Here is a 17,375-nt window from a genome sequence, read left to right on the forward strand (position 1 = left end):
CATTACACTGTTTTGCATACAGATCAGATTAGACCTAAATGTGGTGCTTATGAACCATAGCCCAGGGCAGATTCCTTGCTCTAACACAGATGAAATCTGATAAAATCCACACCATGCTGGACTCTGTCTCCTCTGGTCTAGGTAGATTAGCTGACCTCTACACTCATTTGCCATTTTATCAGTTGCATCTATCATCTAGCTGGACTTTATACATACGCAATTACTGACTTTCTCGTCTGTTGCTATGCACAATTTGTCAGCCCCAGTTAATCTTGTCAATCAATAGGTAGGGACTTAAAGATTGCCAAGAACCAGATATTATTTGAGAGCTACAGTAGATGATTCTCAGCACAGCAGCCACGCTAGAATGCCACACCAATGCTGCTGTGTTTGATACACTCGTCACTGAAACACCTACCATGCTACTGTGTCAGTGTCACTGGTGGACGAGAAGGGTGATGTACAGTGAGAATTATGTATCTACACAACCTGTATAGTGGTCTTACTTGATAACATGTCTAGTAAGTGTTATTTATTATGTTAGTATTTCTCATGAATTATTTAAGAATGTCATCATCATCTTCATCTTTAGTAACCACATGATCCCGGTCAGGGTCATGATGGATCTGGAGCCTATCCCAGAAACACTGGGTGTGAGGTGGAAACACACTCTGAACAGGATGTTAGTTTATCACAGGGCACCACACACACGGAGAGAGAGAGAGATACCAAGGGACGATGTTGAGTAAACAGTCCATCTACTGAGAAGTGAAAGGAACGCCAAATATTGTGAACAGTATCACCAGCAGCCCATTTGAAGTAAAGAAATCTGCCAGTTTCAGTCTCCCACTGTTCTGTTAGAGTAGCACACTCCTCCCCGGCTCATGGTACAATGACGTCACTGACGCCCACCTGTGCAGCAGGTACAGCCGACTCCGGGCGCGCGCACAACTTGCAGAATTCCGCGCGTAATGCGGAAGTGTAAGGGAGCCAAAACTTGTTTCTGTCCTAACGCACCGGATGAACTTGTGTTTCCGTCAATTGTGGATTTGTGGCCACTGCAAATGTTGACGAGGCAGCAGAACTGAAGTGTGCATTTCAGTTAATGCTCGTCGCGCCTTGAATCTCCGTAAACAGCCGTAGATCTAGTAGATCTACTTCACCATGTACTCCGACGACAAGGTAAGACAGGGCGCGTAAAACAAGCCTGGTTTGTTTGATTCATTTTGGGCAGATGCGTAAAGGTAATGACGTTTGTCTAAATCACGTGTGAAAATCCCAGGTGTAGATCTCTAGTTATTAGAATTACAGTACATGACTTTTTCCGCATGTGTGAGGTGTTGTAGGACTTGTACTTCAGACATAATAGCTTGTTGGCAAACATGTAGGTGGTTCAAACTGGTTTTCTTTGAAGGTGAATGAAATTGTCCCACCCCAATGACACACATCCATTTCGTAATAATTTGATTCCCATCATTCTAACATCATTTTGAATCTTTGTCTATTGTTTACTGAACTTTAGGCATCCATATCCACACTCCTGGAAAAAAAAGTTGCCTAGATGTTTGGGGTTTTTTTTTTTCTTAATAGGGATTTTGCATGTTTTGACAGCAAACAGTGTTCTGGATTTTCATACACAACATTTTGCACTTTTCCCAGAGGGAATACTGTATCTATTACTGATCATAGCTAATTTAAATGCACAAACCGTAAACAGGTGATCTGATGTTGAAATCTACAGTGAAGTTTTTTTTCTCATACATTTCACACCTGACTGTGTGGTTTTTTTTTTTTTGGTTTTTTTTTACCTGTGACTAATATGTGGTCGCAGATGAAAGATGAAAGAGATGATGGTGCATTTCAGCATGTTATGCACTGAAGTTGCACATCTGAACTTGAACTTGCACAAGTTCATTTGACATCATGTGAATAGTATGTGTTTGCATGAAAAAGTAGCATGAAGATTAATGGACCTTTTTTTTATTTTTAAATCACATTTGAAAATAAATGAATAATTGGAGAAATCATAATGCGGGAAAAATCAAAACACAGGCACTGCATGTGAAAAGTCACATGTGGAAGATGTGAAGTGTCTAAAAATTTAAAGTGTAGAAAAAAAAAAGTGTGTGCAACTTTTCTGTAAGGTTAACATCCACCTCCTGTGAAATGTGTTATTAAGAAGCATGTGGTTTCTGATTCCTGACTAATGACTAGACGACAATTTTAGGTTAGGCAACCAAGTGTTGTCGTGCTCTTAAGAGGAACAAAACTGAAAGCAGACAGACCTGTGCTGTTATATAACACTGGAGCTTAATATGGGTATTAGCTGAATATGTACAACACTATTAGTGCCAGATGCTTATTAACAGTCTTTTGAAAAACTGCCTTTATATGTTGTCTGGACATTTTCAACGTGAAAATGTATGCATTTAGGTGACATAAAGATGAAGTTGACAGTTGTCTGAGGTATTGAGGTGTAACGAGAGAAGACCAGATGAACAGCGCTGGTTATACTGGCTGTGTTGAGTGCTTTGTTGCATTATTGCCTGGACCTGTATTTACATTAAACCTGTAGGAGTAGACTTTGCGTCTCAGCTTGTGTTTGCTGCTGTTACGTAAAACGTATCATCATCTGGTAGACACACTCTAGTACACTGGTTTACATAAACTGATTGTTCTGACTTTTACTTTTACTTTGGCCGTTTGTAACTATAAAGAACTTGCAAAGAGCTACATACCATTTAAAGAACCCATAACACAAGTTACTAGTTCTCCATGTGCAAGCTAGCAGTAACAGTGGCAACAAAAACTCCATGAGGAAGAAACTTTGAGACTTGAAAGGGAACACATCCTCTTCTGGGTGATACTGGATAGTGGAATTATAAAACATTACAGTATACTAATATAGAAGAGTAAAGTTAAACCAGACTGAGTGTGTTGAAAAGATGTTCTGTATGGGCATATTGTGAATGAGTCCTGTTTATTCTTAGCCCTGACAGAACCTTGTATACTAAGGTTGCACTTTGTGTAAGAGTTTAGAGCTGAGCTGAAGGCAGAGTCATATTACTGTTGCTTAGCAACAGATCAGCACGAAGTTAATCATTTGCATCAAATATATGTATAATATTATATAACAGTAGGTTTTAGAGTTAACACATGGAACAGGATACAGTGGCAAACATAATAAAGCAGTTAAACTTCTTGAGAATGTCTATTTAAGAAACATTATGTTGACAGGTATGCATAAAGATAGTGAAACTAGAAGCTGAAACTTGTCACACATTGCTGTTTCATTCTACCTTGTCTAATAATTAGATCTTTGCTTTAAGAGGTAATACATTATTTTTGTGTTGTTGCTGTAGGATGAAGTGGAGCTGGAGATTGTGAGTAGGGAAAACACTGAAAATGGCAGAGAGGCCTTAATTCCAATGGTAAGACAAAACTCAAACTACTCTCTATGTGTAAGAAATTGCATTCTCATGCTTCACAGATTAAAGCTTTGGAATCATTGGATTCTCACAAGACTCATGGTTAGCCAATGTATCATTCAGTAACATAGAATGCATTACACTGTCACCACTTCCTCTCAGCACCAAAAAACTACAGATAAAAAAAAAATTAAGTGACTGTCAATAAACTGTGAATGTCAATGAGTCATGTGAATGAGCTTTTGTTGTCTCGTCTGCATTGTTTTCCTTGTTCTTGTTTATTTTTTTTTTCAGCTAAGCTCTCCTAATATTGCTGTGCAATCATTTGACTGCATACTTGTATCGCATATTGTTGAAGATCAAAATGATCAGAGATTCAAGAAGCAGGAGGCCTATATCGGCGAGCTCAAATCGAAAAATCTGAAAGTGACAGTGAGTTCTCAATCGCAGCCTAATAGAAGTCAAGAATGGTTTTAAGCACAACTTTATGCACTTGTCCTCACTCTGCATTAACAGACACTCCACCATGATAACAAGATATTCTATGGTGTCCGTGCCCCTGAGGAAATCTTCAACAAGTATAAGTACCTGCTGAAGGTGTCTGATTCTTGTAACTGGAGTGCTGAATGTGGAGACTATGTCCAAAACACCACAAGGTGAGTAAGAAACCTTGTTTATGTCATTTGTTGTATTCCATTAGTTTACTTCAAAATTTCTTCATTTTATATACACAAGCTCATGCCGCTTACTGGCTAAGATGAGGATTGTCTCTTTCATCCTGGACCAAACATTTATAGGGACAGGAGGTAAGTGAAGTGTCTGTCACTTCCCTTTTCCTAGAAATTCTGTATAATTTCCAACTTTGATGAACAAACTGCTGTAATACATTTCCAAGTAGTTTTTTTTAACTTGTGTACATTAAACACTATGCATAAAGGGGATTTCATACAAGGGCTCAAAAAGTTTCAGAAATATTAGTTAAACCATTCGATATCTGTTTCTATCCTAATGGATAAATTTCACTACAACTAGCTGGCCACACTTTAAGTTGGCAGTATTTCTCATGTGACAATTTTGGCCTCAAGATAAAGAAATAAATTAATAAGAACATTATCATAAATCTAACTGGACTGAAGCAAATGCTGCATACCAATGCTGCACTCTGATTAAATAAGCAGTTTATGCTGTACACAGAGAATTCATACTCTTTGTAGGATGTCAATCAGTTGTATTCTTATCCTTCTGAACACACCCAGAGAGCCTGAGGGATCTTATTGAGCAAAACGTGTTTGAGACCTTTTTCTGCCTCCATGAGGTAAAACCTTATTTGTTTGCTTTTTTGGTTTTGTTCAGTGGTTCAGTTATTTGATCTGATTATGAAATCTGATTATGAAGCTCTAAAATATGAAACATATTACTGATGTGTTTGCATTTGTAGGGGACACAGCAGAAGAATCTGAAGAGGAAGTGGGCCAACTGGGGGGCCTTAAAACATCTAGCCAAACAACCTGTTGATGAAATCAGGTAAGGCCCACCTGTTGTTCTTTTTCAAGACCCCTCTCTACCTCTACTTTCTATTCAGTATTTGTATTTTTTGTAACACAAATTGTGCTTATTCCTCTGTGAAATAATATTGCCTTGCTGGCAACATTGTGTTCTTGCAGGGACTACTTTGGTGAGAAGATCGCATTGTATTTTCTATGGCTTGGCTGGTACACACGCATGCTGATCCCTGCTGCCATCATTGGAGTGATTGTGTTCCTTTATGGCCTGGCTTTCTTTGATTCAAACCCCCTCATGTGAGTGAGTCAAAATGGTTATTGGTGTGTGGTGTGCATGTATGTACATTACATGCCAAAGTGAATGGACAAAGTCACTGAAGGGTTAATTATGTCTCTTTGTCTCTAATTATGTCTCTGATTTGGTTCATGTTTTGACATGATTTGTGTGTGTTCTAGAAAGGAAGTCTGTGAGTCAAATGTCACAATGTGCCCAATATGTGACAAAAGGTGCAAGGTGTGGAATCTGTCAGACACCTGTTTTTATGCTAAGGTAATAAAATAAGAGCTTTAAAAACATTTTAGGTTTTCTTGATTAGTGTGTTAAAAGGAAACACTAAACACAATGTAATCTGTTCTTATTTTTTTAGTTGAGCCATCTATTTGACAATGAAGGAACTGTGGCCTTTGCAATGTTTATGGCTGTTTGGGGTATATATCATTCTCCTGCTATCTCTAAAACATATATATCTAGACCATATCTATGCCTGATGATTTATTGTAATATGTTTGAATTAGCCACTCTGTTTCTGGAGCTGTGGAAGAGGCATAGATCGGTACACGTCTCCAGGTGGAGGGTCTTTGACTGGTGTGAAGATGAGGTGGAGTATTATTTAATTTGATAAATAATGTCTACCAGTACTAGGCCTTTTTTTTTTTTTTGATTAATTGTTCCCGATAGCAGAATGTACCAGCAAATCATTCCACAATTATGTGATTTGAAAAAAGCTGTTCTCCTGGATTTGATTAAAGCTGTGTTGGGTCCACAGGAGGAATTGATCCTGGATATTGTAAATGACCCACATTGTAAACCCAAGGAGTTTAAACACTCATACCTACGGAGCATTCTCGTTCTTCTGCTGTTCACAATGGTGGTAAGACATTCAATTTGCCACACAATTTGCTCATTGTCCCTTTGTTGATTTTGTTCATGAGGGTGAGTGGATATGTGTCAATTAAATACTTGTGATTATGGGTAAAATGTTTATAATTTTTCATTCAAAGATTAATAATATTCAGTGTAATTTTGGCAGTCCTTTTACAGTGACAGAAATCACACAAGATTATGCCAACAATTTCTAAAGAAGTACGTCAACTACTTACAGCCTACTCAGTTGCTCTGTATGAAATGATGTAGCTTAAGGATCAGTAGCTAACAATCAGCTAATAAGGTTTTTTTGTTCTGCATGAATTACAACCCTAAAGTAAATTAAGCCACGTGTATGTTCTCTGCTTTCAAACCCTTCTGCTCTGAATGGTCCAAGCATATCACAAGGCATTTTAAGATAAGACACCAATGTTGTGTTGCCGCAACATTGACAGTAACTGATCATCATCCCTATGTTGTGTCTTCACTGTGTGTAGCTGGTTGTGATCATAGGCCTAACACATGCTCTGGTGATTGGCCGTGTGGTGTCTGCCATACTCCTATCCAACAGCAATTTGGAGCTTCTGAGAGATAACGCCAACATGATTGCAGTGACACTAGGAGCAGTGCTGCACTACATCACTATACAGGTTATGACTCGGGTAAGAACCGCCATCTGGCACCACATTTACAAAGTCTCAGTCTAAGATTCTGTATAGAGCTGGTATTAACATCCATGGACAGTGTCAATTTCAGGTGTGAATGAGGTCAGATAGGTGGCCATGGATGTACTGTATATTTCCATATATCTAGTGTGAACAATAAACAGTCCCATTACATCTTTAACCACTAGAGTAAAATTGTCCTCAAGTGAAAGTATGTTTACTTTAAAAAAAAAAATAATGTAGTAAAAGTATAAGCTGTAATCCAAATAACAAATTGGATAAGATTAGGAAAGTATCCAAGTAGCATGTTACTCACTACAAACATTCATCAATTTAGCATAGCCAATCCACCTATTCAGCATGTATTTTGGAAGTGGGAGGAAACATGGACAGTACCACAAGCTCAAGATCAAACAGACAACGATGGAGCTGTGATGTGGCTGCTATCATTTTATATAATCAAAATTCTTAGTAATTGAAAGTAATTACTTTGATTTCATTCACAGAAAAAAAAATGCAAACCTAGCTGAAAGAAAATAGCTGAATGTAACAAATTAGAATTAAAACTGATCTTATGAAAAAGTCCAAATGTATATGTTACTACCTGCCTTTGCCAGCAACACTTAAGGACCAGTTAGTCAGCAATATTTCTGAAATCCAGTCAGGTAGTCATGGAAGTATCACGCATTCAAGACATGCCTGGTGTGAATGACTCTCTATCTGTTGTGATCTACTTGTGATTAGATCTTAATGCGTCTAATTACGGTGCAGTAATTTAATAGTAGTTTCACAGCAATTAATGCCTGTGGACTGTAGTGACTGTCATATGACTCTAGTTTCATGACATCACCAGTGTGACTCACACACAGAGATTTAAATGCTGCATGCCCCTACAGATGGGGTGGAAACAAGTTTTTATTGCCCTCCTAAACACAGTAAACATGCTTACGAATATCCAATCATGCCATGCGTTTGAACTCTAGAGAAAATGATCTCACCAGTTGGTTCAGTTCATGTATTTGATGCGGTCTTCACAGTCTTGTTTATTTTTCTAATCTATAAATAAAGAGCGTGGTCATTGAATGGTGTCGTAACTTTTGTTTCTTTGCAGGTGAACAGAGTTGTGGCACTGAAGCTGTGTGCACTAGGTAGGTATAGACAGTCAAGAAATTAGTCACGTGTAATAATTTGATTCCTCCATCTATCATGTGTTCAATGGTGAAATGCTGTAAATAGAGCCAAATGACTCATAGACACTAGTTGAACAGGTTTCCTCAGTGAAACCTACATCTAAACATTGTGCATTGCTGAGTACAATGCACAATATTTTCTTTCCAATTATAAAAAAAATTCCAGTGCCATTTTATTTATTTTTTTTTTATTATTTTTTTGGTTTAAAAATACTTGTTTCAAAATTATTGGCACCCTACTATTAAATATTAAGCCTCCCCTGGAAAGAACAATAGGACTGAGTCTCTTACTGTATTGTCTAACGAGCGTGTATGCATAATACCATGCCTTCATACAGGAAATACTGCTCTTTTATATTCAAAGCTTTGTGCACATGGCCTTCCCTTTTTAATTCACTCACAGGTTTTCATTAGGGTTCCAATTTGGAGACTGAGATACTAACTGCAAAACAGATTTTGGATGTATGCAATAATTTTTATGCTGATTTGGATGCATCTTTGTGCTCAATAACTAATTTATAGATCCATCTCTGGTCAATTCTTAATCTTCTGGCAGAGGATGGTGGTGTGGTCATGCATGCAATTCCTGATAAATTTTCCAAACCTTTTTTGAATTATGGCCCTGATTTGCCTTCATTGCATATTTACCTTTTAATTTATATCTATCCATCTATCAGGGATATGCATTTGAAACAAAATGCTATTATTAAAAAAAAAAAAAAAGTTCTTATAAGAATAATGTCTGTTAGAGGAAAGAGAGAAGGGCACCAATAATTTTAGTGTTGACTATATGTATTACTAATCCATGTGGCTAATCCATTTGGTATTGTGTGTGTGACTGCGTATCCCTGCAGAAAAGACTCGCTCATCTGCAGCCACAGAGAGGAGCTTTACTATGAAAATGTTTACCTTCCAGTTCTTCACTCTCTTCTCCTCACTAATATATGTGGCCTTTTTCCTGGGCAGGTAATGACTATCTGTGCAGGTTTGTCTTATATCTGGATATATTTATCGATAGTTTTTCAGATACAGATTACAGAACCTTAAAACTAATAAAAAAAATTCAGCCTGCAAATTAAATGCAGAACTATCTTCTGTCTTAGTGACAGTCAGCAGTATGTGTAGTACTAAATGATCACTTATACTTTGCTCAGGATTAATGGATACCCAGGCAACTATGTGCGAATAGCAGGACAATGGAGACTGGAGGAGGTAAGATTTATACATTTACAAATCCCGTAATTTTACTTCAAAACTTACCATTTAGATTTTAGCTGTGCCCAACAGACATACGTGAATAGTATAAATAGCTGTGTGTAGCTGATGTCATGCATCCATTGTGTTTTAGTGCCACCCTAGTGGTTGTCTTACTGACCTCTTCATTCAAATGGCCATCATTCTTCTCCTCAAACAATCCATCAGCAACATATTTGAGTTTGCTGGGCCGTAAGTGATTTTAACTGAACTACTAATTACCCCAATTACTACTACTAATTAAACTTAATTGTCTTATTAAGGCCACTTGTTTCCCTCTAGGTGGTTTAAGCTTTGTTGTAAAAGGGCAACATTTAATGAAGACCTGGAGAAGTGTGGTAGCTGCAAAACATGTAAAGAAGATGGTCCTGGTATTGAGCTCTGTGATGTCTGCAATCTCAGGGATTGGTTGAGAAACTACCAACTGAATACTGTCCATGACTTCAGTTTGTTTAATGAGTTCTTGGAAATGGGTAGGTGTGTTTGGGGGGAAAAAAATAGAAAAACATTCGCCCTGTCATCAGGAGATAAAGATAAATAACGTTCAAATCCCCATGATGGCATAGCCATCTGTGGTTGGGAGCCAAGGGCGCAAAACTGGCCTTGCTCTCTGGGTGGGATGGATGATATACTCTCCCCTGTCAATCACAGTGACACTAGCCAATCATGGGCATCTGTAAGCTCATGTATGCGAAAGAGGGCAGATAGTGTTGACTCATGCACTTTAGTCAGCATGAGCAGCACTTTGAAAAGATGTGGATGTCTGGCTTCACATGTCTCAAAGGAAGCATCAAGCCTTCACTGTCCCTGGTTGGTAGTTGTCGTATGATAAGGGAGAGCTGGTTGGTGGGTGGGAATTGCAGGTGATTTTAATTAGGAAGAAAATGGGGGAAGTTTCCTTTGTCAATTCTATCTATCATATCACCTTTATATCCTGAAAATGCCCTAGTCTCCGTTAGGTTATATGTACTGTGCCTCATTTCAGTTGAGCACTAATTTGCCATTCTACCCTCTTTGTAGTTATCCAGTTCAGTTTCACAACCATCTTTGTAGCGGCATTTCCCCTGGCTCCACTTCTTGCCCTCATCAACAACATTTTTGAGATTAGACTGGATGCAATTAAAATGTTGTGCATGGAGCGCCGCCTAGTGCCAAAGAAAACGAATGACATTGGTGAGATGTTACTTGCAACTGTGCATATAATCATTGCAAAAGAATATCAGCAAGGTTTGCTAATTTATTCCAACTGCTTTGTCACCTTGCCTGTTTTCTTGTTTGCTGCAGGTGTGTGGACTAGAGTTTTAGAGGTAATCGGAGTGGCAGCAGTCATTGCTAATGGACTGGTAATCGGCATTTCATCTGAATTTGTTCCTCGTCTACTTTATCGCTATCGCTTCGGACCATGTGCCAATGGGACAGCCACAGACTTGCAGTCAGTATCATAAATTGGGTCTATCACATTATATTTATGTCAGGATGCATAAGCTTCACTACGTTTACAGCCTTTATGTGTAAAATGATAAACTAAGCTGTGTTATAGGCTTGAGAAGTGCTAGAAAAGTCTCTAGAAAAATAATTCTAGAGTTCTAGAGCTCTAAAGTAAATTATGTCTGTTCATCAGGTGTATGGCAGGGTACACTGACTACACACTCACCACTGCATACATGTCTGATCCAAATGTGCGTAAAGACTTCACCATTGAGCAGATGACATCAGGGGAGGTAAATATCACTCAGTGCAGGTGAGTTTCTGCAAAACATTTACTTATATTTGGCACTGAGCAAAACTTTCTTGAACCCAGCCAATGACTGTAGAATATGGGTGGATGCCATTACAGGAGTGAAAAAGTGAAGCCAAAATGTCTCTGAGGCCCTCTAGTGGCTGGCTGCAGTACAATTTTTTAACCCCGCCCATTCCCATGTTAGTGACGGGAACACAGGCCAAATTTACTTTTTAAGCTCCACAAATTATTTTTGGGAATAATGTTCTGTCATTTTTACAAGGTCAGTTGACCCTGATATCTCCTCCAAAAATGGGCCAGAAATGGGCCAAGCCTAAAATGGCAAATATTAAGCTTTTAATGGTCATTTGCTTGTTTATTTTTGCTGCGGTGAACTGTTTGGGGGGAAAAGCCAGAAACAGGGAAATTCACTTATATAGTCTTCTTGTACGCAAAGTAAAATCATGATAATGATTAAAATATTTGATGTAAAATTCAAACTAACACATGTCTGGGTGTACAAAAATATATTTTTTCCAAAAATATCTTCTGGGATGCAGCCCATCAAGGACCGCACAGCTTAAGCATTTAAAGAAATGAAAGAGAAAAGCTATCTCATACTAAGCTCCTTTATCTATTTGTTTAATTCTTGCTAATTTCCTGACCAATGATTTGTTGTTAAGGCCATTAAAACTTAATGTTTTGCCATTTTGGGCTTGGCCCTTTTTTTTGCCCGAAAGTATAGCTGAATTTCAGAATAATTTACTATTAACTGTGTGACCACAGCTAACACTTTAAGTAGCTTAGTAACCCCTGTTTAAACTCTACAGACAGAACGAGTGAAGCATAAAAGATAGATTAAATATAGAAATATAGATAAATACTAAATATAGATTGTGTTGAGTGTAAATGTTGACTGCTGTTTACTACTGAGCATGCTCTGGCTTCAAATTCTGTAATGCGCAGACTTTTTCCTGACCTACTGCAGAAACTCAGTCAAGATGGTGACTTTCAATTTGACCAAATTTACGCTTCAAAACTGCACAGTGGGAATAAATGGTGCCATGTTGTCCACTCATATATACAGTCACTGAACCCAGCTAACAGTTTCAGGTTAGCAGACTGGTTTATGAAAGTTATAGTTCTATGAACTTTTGATTTCAAAAATCTTTGATTAGTTGAATTTTATGGCTGTTCTGTGAAAATTATATGCCTTTTATTGGAGCGAAATTCCTACAATTACGTAGTAGTTGTAGAAACATTTAACACAATTGTTTTCATAGTGTACGTTTTCTTCTAAGCGGAAGTGTGTGAGTGATGTTCTACGAGCAATACGATGCATAACTATTTCAGAACATTGTAAGAACATGTAAGGAATAGAATTTGATGGAACATGCTGTTATAGAAAAATAATCAACAATGGGGTGGTGTGGAGGGGTGTGTGATGTGGCCCACTGAATTACTCTTGGCACCTTGGGGCTGATTATTTTCCTATAAAAGCATGTCCTGAAGTGTTTTATTCATCTTATACCACAACAATTTACCAAAGATTATATTTTCTTATTTATTAAAGAACAACACATCATACTTTTTTTAAATCAATTTCTACTTATGTTTAATGTTGTGGAGAGTCCACAGAACAAGTTGATGCCTGCCTCTGTCTTGAAGTTAATAAGATTTAAAAAAAAAAAAAAAAAAAAAAAAAAGGCTTTTGTTACTAAGAAACTGAAAAGCACAAATTATGTTAATGTTTCCTTAATTTATTATTAACCTACTAAAAAAGTCCCTGTGAATTACTATAGAAATGATAATGTAATGGCACAAGCACATTATTGCACTCAGCACTGTTGTCAGAGTTGCTGTTATAGAAAATTAATCATCACCTTCCGACAAATCAGATTCAAGAATTCAAAGGCAATGTGAGTTGTTTTTTTTTTTTTTTTTTAAACATACAGCCTAAATCTTTTAGAACCTGTCCAATAAATTGAAAATGGGAAGATGGTAAAATAATGTCTATAGAACTAGTGTCAGAATTTGGGGATAGATGACATGTATCTAATGGAATTAGCAATGAATCCAGATAAAGAGCAATGTACTGAGAAAAGCTTCACTAACAATTTTTCTAAATATTTGTCATTCTCCAGCTATAGAGCCTACCGCAATGAAAATGACCATAGCTTCACCTCAGAGTACTGGCTCATGCTAGCAGCCCGCTTTGCTTTTGTCATCTTGTTTGAGGTATGATTGTTAGCCCTGTCTATCACACTGTACATATTAGTATCTGTTTATTGCTTTCTAATCTAATTTTTCTAAATGTTACGTCTTATAGAAATTTGATATACTTTTTTATTTACCTTTTGCCAGTCTTAAAGAATTAAATACACATATTTGTTAATAATAATATGAGTTGGGATCATGCTAACTGAGATGGACTATGCTTGATGATCACTGCGAGCTTTGATTAATAGACACCTTAGAATTTATTTTCAAATGAAAGAGCTCTTTCCTTAAAGTTTCCTTAAATTATGTATTAAATTCTTAATTCTAATATTGAATGAATATTGGGTTCATGTTAGTTGGGATGGTATCGTGTGAACTGACCTCTGCTAGCTCTTCAAATACATATCAGAATTAATGCTCAAGCAAAGGAACACTTTCCTTTAAATATTATAATAGTTCACTATGATCTTCTTCTTCTTCTCAACAGCATGTTTTACTGGTGTGTAAGTTTATCGTTGCCTGGTATGTGCCTGATAACCCCATGCGTGTGAAGAACAGCAGGCTACATGACAAACTGAGCAGGCTGAAACGGGAATTACCGTGAGTAGTGCAGGCAGAACTTTGGATTATTCTTTCTTGTTCTTTGTTTTGTCATAGCTCTGAGTTGCTTTTTTCCCTTTTATTGTCTTTAGGGAATGGAGTGCACAATATGACAACAGGACCACTGATGTTTAATTAAAGAAGGTCTTTTAAGTTCTTACAAGGACTGTGTGTGCACAGAGAATGCATATATGTAGATACTGCCTCAGATGTAAATGATGGAGAGATGAGAGAAACGGATTTCAGCCATGCTTTGCATTGTGACTGAAGGTTAGAACCGTATTAATGTTGTAGGGGAATTGCATCTCTATTTATTTGAGCCGAGACTCAAATACATTTCATATTTTAAAAAATTAAAAAAATTTTAAGCATTTGAAAACTAAAATATTTGTTTTAGGAATAGACGGTGCAGGATAGTCATTTCGGCAAGCTTAATACAGCTGGTTTAAGCTGGTTTTAAACTTTTAAATACATTTAAAAGTAACCTGCAACAATAAATTAGGGAGGTTTTAGAGGTGGAAGGGAAAGGTATTCTGAAAATGTGGATATAGTGTAACTTTTAAAAAGATTTAAGGCACATAAAGTATGGAATTACCTTTAGCTGCACCTTTCAAGGGGAAAGATACATGCAAAGATACCAGAGGTGTACGACTGAGAGTGCCACTCGAGGAACAAGGCATGGGATCCCTTTTTTTCTGAGCGTGCAACCCATAGCTTGCACAGTGATTGTATACAATTATATAGTGGATGATAATTACCCTTTCACAATTCCATGATATCCTAATATGTATTGTTGCTATTGTATTGTTAACCTTCTCACAGGAGGTAAAATGAATCAACTTTATTTATATTATAAAAACTGAACTATAAAGACTCTTGTTAAGATCAGTTAATATTGAATGCTGTTCAAATTGTCCCCACTTGATGGCAGTAGTAGCAAGGTTGAACAGAGGCAACATGAAAGATCTAGATGTTACTAGCAAATACTTTTATTTTAGGCTAGTAAATTTTTTTACTCACAGTAAGCTACAACAGTACCTTACTGGATCTCAGAACATTTTACAGTTTACAATTTTCTGTACATGCAGTATGAAGAGAGGAGGTTATATGAGTGAAATTAAATTGTGGTTGTGTAGTTGTAAACTGTGTTGCAAGAACTGCGAAAGTATGAAACCCCCAAGCCTCCTGTCATATGGAATTATATTCAGGTCTGAATGTAATGTTTTACAAAATGTTTCAGATTATAATGTATTATGAGGAGACCAAATGGAAATGTATAATGTTTGTTATTTCTTTCATATGTTTTATAGTTGTGTAAGAATTGTATGTATTTGTTTCATGCACATTTTTTTTTAATTAGTATCATATCAGTTAGTATATGATAGATAAGATGGCAATAAGCTGTTAATCAAATATTTCCTTTCATATTACATAAAAAAGGGTCAAATTGCACTCTTGTGCAAAATCAGTGTCAGTACTCTTTGGGCCATTGCATGTTTGCTTTTTTCATAGTGATTACACATTAAAGCCCATGGACCTTCAGTTGAAATTACAGACTTTGACCTTAGAAAGGAAGGGACACAATGACTTTGATTATAATGCACAAGCCAACAATAACCTTTCTTTTGTGTTTCGTGTATAAGCAGCTGTACTTTGTTGGAGCTAAGAAATATTCAGGGACCACTTATTCAGGTTAAAAACTACCATAAGGGCATTTTTTGTGTATGTGATTATGACTGTAGTCTGTCTGTTACTTTGCATTATTTGCCCTCAACCCCGTCCATCACCGCCATTACCAAACCCAAATCCGAAACCCTTGATTTACTTGAAAAACACTGGAAGAAACAGTGTAGCAGAAGATCCTCTTTTCACATGCACAATGCACAGGCTAATAAATTTTGAATCTCTGCCATTTTCCCAGCCAAATCTACAGCACTGACTTACCAGAAGTTAACACAGATGCCAAGAGTAAGGTATATTAAATAAGCACTGTGTGCTGAAAATGCTTCCTCAGATGCATGCATGTGTCCTCCTGTGCATCTTGCATTTGTGTGTATGCACATGGGTTTTTAGCATATATTTAATCATATTTAGCATATATTCTCACCTAAAGTATAATTAGTTCTGCTACGGTCTGATTGTGTTTGATTGTGATAGTACCTTAAAGCAAGGATAGGGACCATATTTTTAGATTTTTATTGTGTGGTATTTTACCAGGTTTAAACATACTCAGCCAACCACACAAACCAAATTCCTATAAAAAGCCTTGGCGTTGACGGCAGAAGCATGTTTTCCATTTATTTTTTTTAAAGAAGCTTAAATGTTTTGTAATATTTGCCACCATTCTGTTCTGTTTTAACTAAAATATCTGCTTAGAAAAAAAACTTGCTCTTATAGCTGCCACAGCCTGTAAACAGAAGAAAAAAACAATGGATGGACCACAAACATCCAACCAGTCAAGGGTCAACTGGTCAATTTTCATAAAGCTGCCCCTCTTAAACTAGCATTCAGGTGTATTAGCCTTGACATGTCGTGTGGGAATGGCTTTTTAGAGAACACTTAAGGGAGGGGATTTTGTATTTGAGATTTTTTACTATTAAAACAGCTATCAAAACTGTTGACTTTCATTCCATAATTAACCTTGGTATCACTGTTCCTTTGCCCAGCAGTAGAAAGGCATCCCATCCCACTTTGCACACTGAGTTCCAAGGTTAAGCTCCAGAGCTGGACTTTTATCCGTTTTTTTTTTTTCAGAAACTGTTCCATAATCAAGTGTACCAATTTTTAATTTCACTTCTTAAATCTTTTCATGCAATGCCACAAAGTTTCTAAATGGAGCAACATAAAACCATATTTAAAAGCATGTATGCTTTAAACTGCATAACCTTGTCTATAATCAGTGGTGACCCATTGCATTTTAGCCTGACCTCTGAGTAAAAAAATGGCTATATTTACCGATGCATCTTGTTAACTAAATGTCCCATGTTTGAACCTGTTATTAAAGCACAGAGCAGCTATTTTAAGGAACCCAAGACTCAGAGACAATTTTCACTTTTGTTGAACCCTGCTTTTTCAGTTTTATGATGTATTCTTTCCAGTAAATCCTTCAAAAAAATGCAGAACATGGTCAGTTATGAAAAAAAATTAGTGTGTTTACTGTGATTAAAGATTCATGGTATTGTGCTCTCTGACATTCATTTATCTCAATATTTTACACAGTGTAACTCCCTTTTCTTTTTCTGTTTCTACCCCTCACTGTCCCTCGTTCCCTCTCAATGGCCTGCACAGTGAGAAGATAATAATAAGCATTTGAGATAAGGTCAAGCCAAACCCCAAGGTCAGCATTTTTGGCTAGAGACCATCAGCTTCCTGACATCTGTTTTTGATCTGTTCCTTTTACATCTCTCAGTCTTGTTATTTCCCATGATTTTTCCAAAACACCCCTTTCATACAGCTATTACCATTTGCACCCATACAACAGACCGACTGTGTAAAGGGCAGTCTGTCTGGTCACTGCCTAGTGAGAGAAATGTGTATCCTATCAACCTTAAATCCTCTCATGTATTTGGAAAACATCACCCGGAACAATGTGCTCCTGATACACAGATGGACACCAGAGAGAGAGAGTGGGAGTGTGTGTGAGAGAGAGAGA

General features: G+C 37.1%; 1 protein-coding gene across 1 annotated transcript; it reads left to right on the forward strand.

Annotated features, from left to right (window-relative positions):
* The first annotated feature begins 850 nt into the window (after positions 1–850).
* ano9b (anoctamin 9b) lies at positions 851–16,920 on the forward strand. The gene is made up of 24 exons (XM_026937511.3): positions 851–1,182; positions 3,363–3,431; positions 3,723–3,860; positions 3,945–4,084; positions 4,164–4,234; positions 4,685–4,743; positions 4,867–4,952; positions 5,093–5,227; positions 5,387–5,480; positions 5,578–5,638; positions 5,726–5,808; positions 5,977–6,081; positions 6,572–6,736; positions 7,851–7,887; positions 8,784–8,895; positions 9,084–9,141; positions 9,278–9,375; positions 9,466–9,656; positions 10,204–10,356; positions 10,468–10,615; positions 10,805–10,924; positions 13,048–13,141; positions 13,611–13,723; positions 13,816–16,920. Exons 1-24 carry the CDS (start codon positions 1,165–1,167, stop codon positions 13,856–13,858), a joined length of 2,391 nt encoding a protein of 796 aa, XP_026793312.1. The 5' UTR covers positions 851–1,164; the 3' UTR covers positions 13,859–16,920.
* Positions 16,921–17,375: the final 455 nt, after the last annotated feature.

This window comes from Pangasianodon hypophthalmus, chromosome 25 (genome assembly GCF_027358585.1).
Source record: "Pangasianodon hypophthalmus isolate fPanHyp1 chromosome 25, fPanHyp1.pri, whole genome shotgun sequence".
In the NCBI taxonomy this organism is placed as follows: Eukaryota; Metazoa; Chordata; class Actinopteri; order Siluriformes; family Pangasiidae; genus Pangasianodon; species Pangasianodon hypophthalmus.

Excerpts from the sequence above, each read along its gene's own strand:
- ano9b (XM_026937511.3), top strand. Across the intron at positions 8,896-9,083 it reads GTGGCCTTTTTCCTGGGCAG|GATTAATGGATACCCAGGCA; the intron begins GTAATGACTATC and ends TACTTTGCTCAG. Across the intron at positions 10,616-10,804 it reads GGGACAGCCACAGACTTGCA|GTGTATGGCAGGGTACACTG; the intron begins GTCAGTATCATA and ends TCTGTTCATCAG.